The sequence below is a fragment of the Phascolarctos cinereus genome, unplaced genomic scaffold (assembly GCF_003287225.1).
Source record: "Phascolarctos cinereus isolate Bilbo 61053 unplaced genomic scaffold, phaCin_HiC Scaffold_4;HRSCAF=312, whole genome shotgun sequence".
NCBI classification, from domain to species: Eukaryota; Metazoa; Chordata; class Mammalia; order Diprotodontia; family Phascolarctidae; genus Phascolarctos; species Phascolarctos cinereus.
In genome coordinates this window covers 523,564,460-523,576,549 of record NW_027555847.1, presented here as the reverse complement: position 1 = coordinate 523,576,549, position 12,090 = coordinate 523,564,460, and the positions used below count along the sequence as shown (strand labels likewise).

Here is a 12,090-nt window from a genome sequence, read left to right as displayed (position 1 = left end):
TTTCTTGATTATTTATGAATAGACATTATCTGGATGTTCTATACTAGCTGAGGAATATTGCAAGTATTTTAATTCAAAATATTTAATTTGAAAAAACTATGACTCAATATAAGTATATCTAATATATGCTAAAGTAGTGAATACTTTTAAAACCTCAGTTCAATATAAGTGAAGTATTAAATGTTACTGTAAAGTAAGTCCTGAAGGCATTTAAAAATGATTTTCTAAAAAGCTCTGAGCCAGGTTTTTACATATGTCAATCTAACAAGCAAAATAACACACATGTGAATACTGCATTCACATATTTTAATGTCAGGGTGGCACTGTCAAAATCAAGACTAAGGTGCATTATTTGCCTCAAAAGTACACAGTTCTCTAAAAAATAGCTGATATTAAACTACTTTAAAATATGTATGAAATAACCACATTCTATCATTACCCAGACACAGGAAGCCTTCAGTAAGTCAGTGAAAATTGTGCATGAGTGTCCCTATGCTGCAAAGGGGTATATGCATACTATGTTTACTAAAATGTCCCTTCACTGCTCCCATTTTTTGTCATTCCCCACTCAGCTCTATTCTGGAAGGAAATATGTATTTCCTTTCTCTATGTTATTTCCCTCCAGGGAGCCACTTTTGTTGTCTGCCAGGCATCTCTAAGAATCACTCTGAAGTACTGGGAACAATAGTAGAAGAAAAATCAAAGACCCTGTTTGGTAGAAGTAAAGGTATTCAAAGGCCTGTTAATGGCAGTAAACTGCTTGAACCAAGTTCAAACCTCTGCCTGAAGAGAGAAAGCCTAAGAGGTACCAGAATTTCTAACTCTTAGGCTTTTAGTCCTGAGGTTTACCACATCAGCAGCACTAGCCAGCTGAAGCCAAGCTCCCAACGTAAGGGTACTTTGTTTTAATGAAAAATACCTACTAAAACAGGAGAAATGATAGGGGCAAATATAACAATATCCAAATTGTAATCACTAAATGAAGCATTTGACAAGAAATGTTTTATATTTGAAGAAATCAATACAATTGGCATGTTATTGTATTCAAATGTGCTTTTAATCATTATTATTTCAACTAAGCTTTCACTATAAAAATTGGAGATCCTTAGAAAACAAATGCAAAGAAATCAGTCTAGCCCTACCCTACTCCTTAGGTCTTTAAGCTTTTATACTATCTTTCCTTTTTGACTCCTCTTCACAGTGGCTGAAATGGCTGTATTTGGACAAATTAAATGATGAAAGAAAAGACATTCTTATTTCCCGATACAGAAAAATACGCTTCACTTGATATTCTGCCAGCAATACAACAATGCCATTAGGCTTAGAAGCATATTTTTTTTTCCTGTCACAGACTTTCGGAAAGTTACTTTGTGCCTAATGTGAACTCAACGCACACTTTCCATTTAAGTTTATGGAGAAATTATAACATGATTAGAAAGTGAATGTAAATGGACATTTATCAGTGAAATGCAGATTCATTACAAGAAAACAAAAAGATTATCTAATCTAAATGCTAGACTGACTGGCCATTTATAGTGCTCTGGAGGAAGCCTTGACAACAAAGTGCTGCTCACAACACTGAACTATCACCCTTGTGGCATAGGAAAAAAAAAAACAGAATGAAATCACAGAGACTTGTATTTGTTTGGTGTGAGGTTTATGGTTTTTTTTTTTGTAATATACGTTTAATACATAATTTCATTTCCATTTGACAGGGAAGCAGTGCTTAAGCATTGAAGCATAGAAGAGATAAAAGGCCAAAGCACTTGGTTCAGGTAACAGCTACATACACTGAAGTTTCTGTTCTCCATATAGATTATTGTTTTCTTCAGTTTAGGGCAAGGTTATGTTTTGAGTGTAGGACTCATGGTTGGTGTCTCCTGTGAATCCCCTCCAAAACAAGTAGTAGTAGATAATTTGGGCAAATATGACCACAAAATATGTATTTTGCGGTGTGAAATTGAGAGTTTAAAAAAATGTCCCTAAAAATTAGTTTGTTTTTTTATTATAAGATCAAAGTGGTCTGTACTTACCCACAGGAGACATTTCAGGCACGCCTGCAGTATATGGGCCATCCAAAAATTTTGGCTCATTGTCGTTGATATCCTGAATCTTAATGACGAATTCCGACTCTGGTTCCACAGGTTTATTAGTCAGCCTATCTAGTGCTTGTGCTCGTAGCGTGTAGTAGGCCTGCTCCTCCCGATCCAGCCTCTTTGTAGCATGAATATCCCCAGTGTTCTCATCAATAATGAAAATGGAACTTGCCCCTTCGCCTGACAAGATGTATTTGATGGAGCCATCTCCTTTATCAACATCAGAGTGAAGCTGGTGAAAAATTGATGTGAGATGAGATTAACTTACAAGAGAGTCAGTAATATGGAGATATGTAAAAATAATTCTTATGTCAGGCAGCAGCACATGAAATTTTATTGTTCTAGGAAAGATAACCTGAATGCTTATTTTGCACAGAAGAAAAATACTATCAGAATCTGTCAACTTGCTCTCATGAGCAAGACAATTTCATTTCTTTCAGTAAACAGTCTGATTTCCAAATCTATATATGTCATCTTAAAATCATAGTAACTTGCAGCTTCATTTTATAATTCAGTCTGTCCCTCCAAGGTTTCAGACATTTTACTTGCACACAGTAGGCATTCAATAAATATCTAGTAATTAATTCATCTTGCGCCTAGACAAAAGGACTTCTAAGTCTCTATGGTACAACATGTTTACTATTTAGGATCTAAATAGTAAGAAAGCTCCTTCAGAAACCACCTGCTACTCTAAAGAAACCCATCATTAATCATTTCATTTTTCTTCCTTTTATCCTTTTCGTTATTAGCAAAATCTGATGTCTGTCTAGTCACTAAATATGACTCCAAAAGCATTTCAGTATTTTAAAAGAGGAAAACAGGGAAATATGCTGTCCCACACAATCGGAATCTTAAATCAATAGGCACCTGACACATCAGCTAAAGACTCTCCTGAAATACTCAGACCTTCATTAGATTCACATGATTAAGCCCAACCTAACAGCGGGGAGGCCATATACTAGCTTTGTATTTCATGCCTGGGAATGTCCCTGCTATGTAAGAATATTATGTCAAACTGATGGACCTTAAGATACTCTGACATAATCACACACTTGCCTGAACTTCACTACCTGAGAAATGCACAACTGAACTTCCCATTTCAAAACATATTTTATAGTACCCTGCCCCCAAAAAACAACAAACAAAACAAACAAGCAAACAAACAAAAACAAACAAAAATATCATGAAAGAATGGAATTACTACTTATGGTAAAACCCACCATACTAACACTTCTTAGGTTCTCCTTATGAAAATCTAAAACTTTCCTATAGAGGTAACTTTGCATTTCTTAAACTGCAGGGGTAGCAGAGATACAAATTAAGACGTATACAGAAAGACTTAGGGAGGGCAAACAGAACATGAAGTTTTCATTAGCTAGAGCTAGATCACCTAAACGTGATCCTGCCTTCTAATACCGAATTCTTCCATTTGTGTTTTGTTCTTGCCAACTTCAAAGTAAGAACGGAGAGAAAAAAAGGAAAAAAAAATCTATAGAAAGCTAAGTGACCAGTTCTTGCTATTTATTCCTGAATCACCATCATCTAGATTATTTGGGGTGCTTTCCTTAGGTGCACCATCTTGATGGCTTCTCAGAACCCTCTCAGTTCTTAAATCTATGATGGTTTAGCATGGAGTAATGCAAAGTGCAAAGGATCTATAGTCAGATCTGTCCTTAGTTCCCATCTCTCCACACTGCTATATATATGTGCAAGTTATCCTACCCCGTTGGCTTCAGCTGCCTCTTCCAGGGTAAAAAAAAAAAACAAAAAAAACTGGTGCCTAAATCACATGTAAGCTGTATACGTTTAGCTCTAATTCTGTGATCTTATTTAGAGAAATTTAAAGTGTCCACTCTGTCTGTTATGACTCTACCATCCTGAAACTACAGTTGTGATTACTGTTGTCATTGTTTTTAAATAAGTTGCTCAAAGTTTGAGATGGTTTACATAAGCTCTGTTTTCTGCATTGTTAAATGAGTGTAACTTTGTTGTTCAGTCGTTTTTCAGTCATGACATACTCTTCATGACTCCATCTAATGTCTTCTTGGCAAATACACTAGAGTGGTTTGCCATTTTCTTCTCCAGCTCATTTTACAGATGAAGAACTGAGGCAAACAGGGTAAAGTAATTTGCCCAGGGCCACACAGTTAGTAGGTGTCTAAGGTCAGATTTTAACTGGTGAAAATATATCTTCCTGATTCCAAGTCAAGTGCTCTATCCACCGCATCACCTAGCTGCCCTTGGGTGTAACTTACCTAACAACTTAAATAGAACATATAGTAACTGGTGCCAATATTTTAGTTGACTGTTTTTAGCTTAGGATGACACAGGGCCAACGCTACCAATATTTTCTAAGTGATCTGAAATTATCTATAATTGATTTGAAGCTAGGCAGATTACACTGACTTCCCCAGGCCTACCTCATCTATGGAAAGAGGGCACTTAACACAATACCTGGCACATAGAGGGCATTTAATCAATGTTTATTTGATTGAATGAGTTAGATGAAATCAAAGTCCCTTCCAGAACTAAACTGTGTGATCCTATGATGATGTTGCATAGTCTTAGGACTGTGAACACTCTCACAGCATCAATCCATATAATTTCTTCAGCCAATTCATGCCAATTGATATCCACTTTCAGAATATAAAATGTGGCCCTACATTGTTTTTCTGAGGCCCTAGATACTTATTAGTGCATAAGTTATTTAAAACAGTGGTTTAAGAAGGTCAGGGGAGGAGGAAGTTATCAGCAGGGAACAAATTAAATCCTGATTATAGGCTCCAGCTTGGAATCTGATGTTTTATTTAAAGCCATTGTCATTAGCTGATCATTACTGAAGGGAAGAGAAGACAGTGATAAAAGGTTGTGAACTATTTTTTTTTCTTCTTTGAATGGTATTTGGGGATCTAGTTTTTTCTCCCTATATCAAGTTCTGGTTCAGCTTCTCCATACTTTTCTATTATCGTTTCTATCACTAACAATTTCACCCAGCTAGGAGTACCACTAGGATTGCAATCACCGCCCAAATCCACTGGCAAAAAAATCACTTTGAGTCAGAGCTTAATGCCATTGCAAGGTCTATGTCAGCATCAGCAGTTTAAAATGGGTGACCAATTTTGAAATTTTAAGATGGATAAATAGCTATCTATTACAAATTCTACCTTATGTCCTTCAGATATTTAATCTGCTCAATTATATACACTATTCCAGTCTTAGGAGGTAGACTGAATAAGCCTGTGCTTTTAGGAGAAATGTGCTATCCCAGTTGCTGAAAAGGAATCATCAGCAAAAAGCTAAGATGTTGAAAGGGTAACACTTGCGTAAAGCACTCTTAGGATGGCCCACATTGTAGAAGAGTACATTTTTCTGTTATTTTCATCTTCATCTTTCTTCATTTGGTCAGTCCCATTCTCTATGCACACATGCAGCAAAGCTACAAAATGATACAATAGTCCCAGAGTGGGGAAAAAAAATTAAAACAAACCCAAAACTCACCATAAATAAACAATGTTATAATACATTTCATGTCTATGTTGTTTGGATATATTGCGGCCAAAAAATGATGGTGTTATTTTTCAAGGTCACTCAAGTAATGAGGAATTTAATTCATTAGTCACCAGCCCAAACTCACTTTCACTGTTGAATTTCTCAAGTACTTCACAAAATATATGTGGAAATAAAACACTAAAGGTTTATTTTAAGAGTAAATTTTGGGTAGTTACTTTTTGCCCTATTTTTTAGAATGGGGAGTGCAGTTTAATATGAAGTAAGAATTGTAGAGTCTTGCATTTACTACAATGCTACAAAAAAAGCAAAACTTACACCCAGAGTAGCATGGATTGTTGATGTCAGGGATACTTGAAGTGAGAATGTTAGAATTACCACAGTAAATCAAAATGGCTAGTCTATTCTGCCCAATCCTCTGTTTTACATTGGTAGCAACCAGGCATAAATTGTGAAGGTCTAATTTTCCTGCATAAAATCAATCTCAGAAGGTAGGAGTATATCCTAAAATATTGTTATTTTCTATTATTAATCCAACTTAGATGTGTCATCTATGTATTAAAATCTTTTAAGAAGTTATTTTTATTTCCAGCCTGAACTATCTCTATACTGTTTGTAAAGTAATGGTAGTTTGCATGCTCTGAACTTATTTTTTCAAGTTTCTAGGTATGCACTTTATTTCTCATATACAAAGATTGGGTGAACAAGGCTTGATTCATACTATCTGAACCCTCAATTGATGGGGTGCTGATAATGGACCCCTAAAAGGAAAAGACCATGTTTTGGGGATTTGGATCCCAAAGCCCCTGAACCCAAATCTCTGGCATTTTCCTAAAGCACCTGGCCCATCCTAGTCAACAATCCTTTTTTTTAGGCAATTGGGGCTAAGTGACTTGCCTAGGGTCACACAGCTAGTAAGCGTCAAGTGTTTGATCTGAGGCTAAGATTTGAACTCAGGTCCTCTTGACTTCAAGGCCGGTGCGCTATCCACTACGCCACCTAGCTGCCACCTATCAACAATCCTTTTAACTGCCCCTTCACTAGGGCTCTCCCCACCACTTAACTCCTACTATCTGCACCTGGCTCCACCCCAGGCTCCTTGCCACTCCTTAATCCCATCCAGATCTTCCCACAGTCTTTCTATATGAAATATCAATCTTCCCCTCATCAATTGCTCAGATTCTTAACATCTGGTCCATTGGCCTCACAAATAGCAGCAGACTCACTAGGAATCTTGCCCACCCCAACTAGTGTTTTAATAAACTCACTACTTGGAATGAAAGAAGGCTTGAGTGTTCAAATTCTTTTGAAGCAGACCCCCGTTCTGTACCTGCCCTGTGTTTTGGGGTTCCCAGCACCCCTAGACTAAAACACAATGACTTTATGGACATCATTAAAATATTTTCTCAGACATAATTTTTAGGCTGAAGATTATTGTTTTAGTTTGTACATATAGAATCTTTATTGAGCCTTTTAGGGTATGTCTTGCTCAATTGAGATGCCCTTCTTAAGACCTTCTTCACCCCATTGTTTCTTTCTTCAGATGTAGCAACCAGACATGTACATAAAATTCCAGGTTCAGATATAGCATGAATTTGGATAGAAGGAGAATACTGTTTCTTCAATTTTTCTCTAGTGTCCTTCCAGAAGAAGCCCAGCATTTTCTTGATCTTTCAGGATTGTGATGCACATCAGGCTAGCGTCTTTAAGGAGCAGTATACAGTGATTCTTGGTTCCATTATCTGTAGTTTTACATACTGCCTACAGAGCTATATTCTATGAGTTCAGAAAAAGAAATGAAATCTGTTAAGAGGATTTTTGCAGAATATAAAATTAGAGAAAATACCAGGATAAAGGCAGTGAAGTTCAGTAGATAGAAGGTGACAGTGTTGGCTGAAAAATCAAGAAGAACTAGATTCAAGTCCCTCTTCTAACCCATACTAACAGCCTAACCCTAGGTATGTCATTGAACCTCAACTCTCAAAATTCTAAAGTATAGAACAGTTGCTGATCTACGTTGGAAGAGGGAGTATCTGAAATTATAGGTCCAGGCAAATAATAAGAAGGTAGCTGGAAATAAAAAAAAAAAATTTTCTGACTTCACACATTTCATCTTCGTGTGTTCTTTTTGTCTTGTGATCAAGTGGTCTCAATGATTTTCTAGCTAGTTTCTTTCCCGGAAAAGCTCAGCTGCAGTGAACTAAAACAAAATATCTAATCCCAAACCTTCATGGAGAGAGTAGAGATATGTTACTTCGAAAACTCTTGAGGCAGCTAGGTGGCACAGTGGATAGAGCTCTGGCCTTGGAGTCAAGAGGACTTGAGTTCAAATCCAGCCTGAGACACTTGACACTTACTAGCTGTGTGAACCAGCCAAGTCACTTAACCTTGATTCCCTCTTCAAAAACAACCAAACAACAACAACAAAAAAAAACCCCTTAATCTGTAAAACTTCTAAGGACAGACTAGCAAGACTCTGAGAAATGTCTGAAGGGGGAAGAAGGAATGAATATAACTAAATTAATTAAAATCTATTCTTTACTTTTAATGGACAATGAAATGAGCAAGAATTTTAAAATATGCCTCCATTTATATACATATATTATCATTTGCATATACAGATGAAATAGTAATTGCATGGAAAATATATTCACATTCCCATTTATGCATGAAATTAATCAACCTGAGAATTACTATATCAAAGTTATAATATAACAGAGGTATAACTTTTTTGATTGAGTCAGTCATTGTGTATCCCCCAAATTTACTGCAGGTTAATTAAAATATAAATATAAGCATGTAGACTAATATAATTAATTTTCTGAGTATCCATTACATTTTTTTAAGTTATAGAGGTAAATTCAGAATACTCATTCACTACATGTATCTTTTATAAGGTTGTTTTTCTTTTTTTCAAACCATTAAGAAATGTCTTCAGTGTAACATTTAGGAACTTAATGGTCCTCAATCTTCTGGAGAAAAAATATAGATTTAAACAACTGTTTGATCCATGTTTTTACTTTAGTCAAGGTACAGTTTATTTAGGTTTTTTGTTCCTCTTATTTTGAGCTTCCTTGAATTTCTTTATCTGTAAAGTGGGGATAATAATTCCTCTAGTGACTATTTCACAGGTTTTGTTGTGGAGAACAAATGAGATCATGTATTAAATAGCCCTGAAAACCATAAAGCACTAAGTATGCATGCCAGCCATTTTTTTTATTACCTATAATGAGGATGGCATGGTTTCAAACAAGATAAAATGCAATAGTACAATGTATAGCACATAAATAACTAAATGTTTATTGCTTAATGACTAAATAAACAAAAGAAATCTCATTCAAAAAATGTTTAGGTCAGGGTTAATCTCAACTTTTAGAAAATAAAAAAGATACATATAAATTAGATAATTCACATTTTTAATCAGAAGATACTGTCATTTAAATACTTTTTTGGGGGGGTAACTACTCAGGATTGCCTTGTTACTAAACCAAGTCACTTGCTGCAACATACTAGAACCACACAAGGAAAAGTCTTGATTTGGACTTTAAAATTGAGCAGATATTTCAAATTCCACCTGTGTCATTTTGGTTTCAATTAGGACCTAAGGATTACAAAATCAGTAGCAACATTCCTTTTCTCAACCCACTCCATAGCAACTCCCTCAGCCTGGCTATTAGCATTCTTCTAGCAATGCCTTCTTTTCCAGAGGTCTAAACTGAACCAGTCACTCATAAACAAAAAAGGAACCAGTATCCTTTTCTTCTCAAAAGCAAGGTAGGCACATACCCAGGATACACACAGCTCAGAGTTTTGCAAAGTAGGGCAATTTTTAAAAGAAAATATTTTTGTAAATGTACATATTTTAATAAGAGAAAATTACATTCTTCATAACAACTAGGTATTTACTTGAAATAGGCCAAAAAATGTGATATAACATCTCAGTGAATTGACTAGGGATGGTTAGGAGCAAAGACAAAATTTTCAAGTCTGGAAGAGACCCCATAAGTGTTATGGTCTAGGGTTGCTGGGAGCATGGAAATTGAAGGGCAAAAGAAGTAGGTCCTGCCTCAAAAAAATTCAACTCAAGCCTTCTTTCAATCAGAGACAAAGTTTATTAAAACATCATTTGAGGTGGTGAGATTTTAAAAATTCACGCTATTGGCCAGCTTTTAAGAATCTGAGCCATTTAATGGGGGCAAGATAGACACTTATATACAGTGATCAAGGAATGGGTCTGATGAGGATGGGATCTAGACCCCAAAAAGGAAAAAACCTGGACTTTCCCACATGGCCACATCTCTGGCATTTGCCTGAGGCTACAATCCCATCAATTGTCCTTTTGTTATTGCCTACACCCAACCTCCCAATTCTGTTACCCTTAACCTAGCCTAGCCCTACATTGTCTTACCTCCTATGGCCCCAGGCCACTTCCCACCCTTAATCCTAGCTAGGCTCCATTCTCCCTCTGCCAAGTGGTCCAGGTATCTGGCATTCTATTACCTCACAGTCCCTTCAAACTACTTGGCTACTCCCTAGGTCCCTCCCACAGTCTTTCTGTATGTAAGGTCCAACTTGTCTCCATTAAGGTACTTAAATTCTTAAAATCTAGCCAATAGCTTACTAACATTTAGACTTCTTAAGAGTATGCTCAATATGATGGATGTTCTAATGAATCCTCTCTTTGGTTGAAAGAAGGCTTGGGTTGAATTCTTTTAGACAGGACCTGCGTGTTGTGATTTTGGGGTCCCAGCACCCCTAAACCTCAACAGGTCTAGATGGAATCAAGGAGTGGCAGTCTAGGGTAAGGCCAGGTGCAGACAATGAAGGTTAGGCTAGGTCAGAGATAACTGAAGGTGAAGCCACAATGAAAGGACACTTAAAAGAATTACTCACCCCATTAGGTGAACTCCAGGGCTCTGAACTCAGGGGCTGGTTCCTAGAATTCATACGAAAGTTCAAAGGGGGTGGAATCCAGAGCCCATACACTGTCATTAGTGCTTTATCTCTGCTTTGTCTTTACTAATCACATTATAAACTCCTTCATCTTAGACTGGTTGCAGTCCACATAGTTGGAGGGAATGCCCAAGATAGTAAGATCACAAATCATTTAGAATTATGAGCAAAGGCAGAGATTCTATTGCCTAATATGATGCTTTACATTCCCATAGCTGCTTGTTAGGACTTTTTTGTTTGATTGATTCCATACATCAGTGAAATCAAGACTCCAGACAAAAACATTATCTCATAGATATTCTTCGGATTCCATTAAGTTTTACCCAGATATCTCATCATGGAATGAAAGTAGAGGCCATACTTTGGCCTCCTCATATTTTTGGTCATTTATCACCCTATATCCAGCTCATAACTCACATTTCCTCCTTCTCTTTCTACATCTTCCTCTAAGAATTGTAATCAAATTGAAAATTACCACATGCCCAGCAGTTCCATTTATTACCTGACTTTTTAATCTAATGTTTATGTGTTGTTTCTTCGTATTAGAATATAAACTCCTTGAGGATTGGGAACATCTCACTTTTGTATTCATATCCTCAGGCTTACTACAATGCTTAGTACATAGCAAGCATTTAAATACTTTTTCATATATAATTCAAGTAATCACAGGTTCTCAAAAGCTATGGAAATGGAAAGCCAGAGTTGCTACAGATCCTTTATCTAACAGAGAAGGGGAAGATGCAAGTATGCTCTTTTTTAAGGGTGAAGAGGCTTATCATCAGAAGGTTGTCCAACAGGTGATGATTTATGGGGGAGGAGAGTAATTCATTTAACCACCTACTAAATTATGGAATGGCTGTAATATGCACTGGAGAAATCACAGATCCTTGAAGGGCTGAAGTAAATTCTGAGTGTTAATACAGTAAATCCTCATTAATTCAGGATCCACTTATGTAAAATTTGTGAAAATCTTGAAATGCCAGATAGAAAAGGAATATGCTGAACAAATAAACAGTAGAACCAAAAGAAATGTTTGGCCTACTTGAGGGGGGAAGTCATGAATTTGTTCTCAAGCACTCAGAAAACCACTTTGTATGCAAATAACTGCTGGGAAACAATGAAGTTGTTAATCACAAAGATTATTTTCCTATTTGTTAAAGTACTTAGGAAGATGCTCAAAGATTTCTAACACAGTTACCCCTATAGCCAACTGTCAACAAGGTTCCTAGACTTACTGGAATATTTTTCAACTGCACTTGTATAAATGTTTCCTAGATCAAACTTTTCACTAAGTCAGACCGACCTCTCCATTTAAAGATAAAAAGCAAGGCTGTACCATATGTTGTCAACCTCTCCCAAAATTTATTCTAAGAAAAAAACAAATGATTTAGGTTGTGTGTCCACGTTTTTATTTCTCTCACAAGCTGGTGGCATGCATTGCATGGGAGTTACAGTCCAGAACTGGCTCGACTTTGGGGTTGGGGATACAGAGTTTTTGCCCTTTGAACAGTAGGTGTTTCTAAGCGGTGCCAAT

At 36.5% G+C, this 12,090-nt stretch overlaps 1 protein-coding gene across 1 annotated transcript in view; it reads right to left on the bottom strand.

Annotated features, from left to right (window-relative positions):
- CDH7 (cadherin 7) overlaps positions 1-12,090 on the bottom strand; it is a 193,323-nt gene that overhangs the window by 111,770 nt on the left and 69,463 nt on the right. The window contains exon 3 of the mRNA XM_020985615.2: positions 2,034-2,328. Coding sequence (XP_020841274.1) covers positions 2,034-2,328 — 295 coding nt within the window. The remainder of the gene's footprint in view (positions 1-2,033; positions 2,329-12,090) is intronic.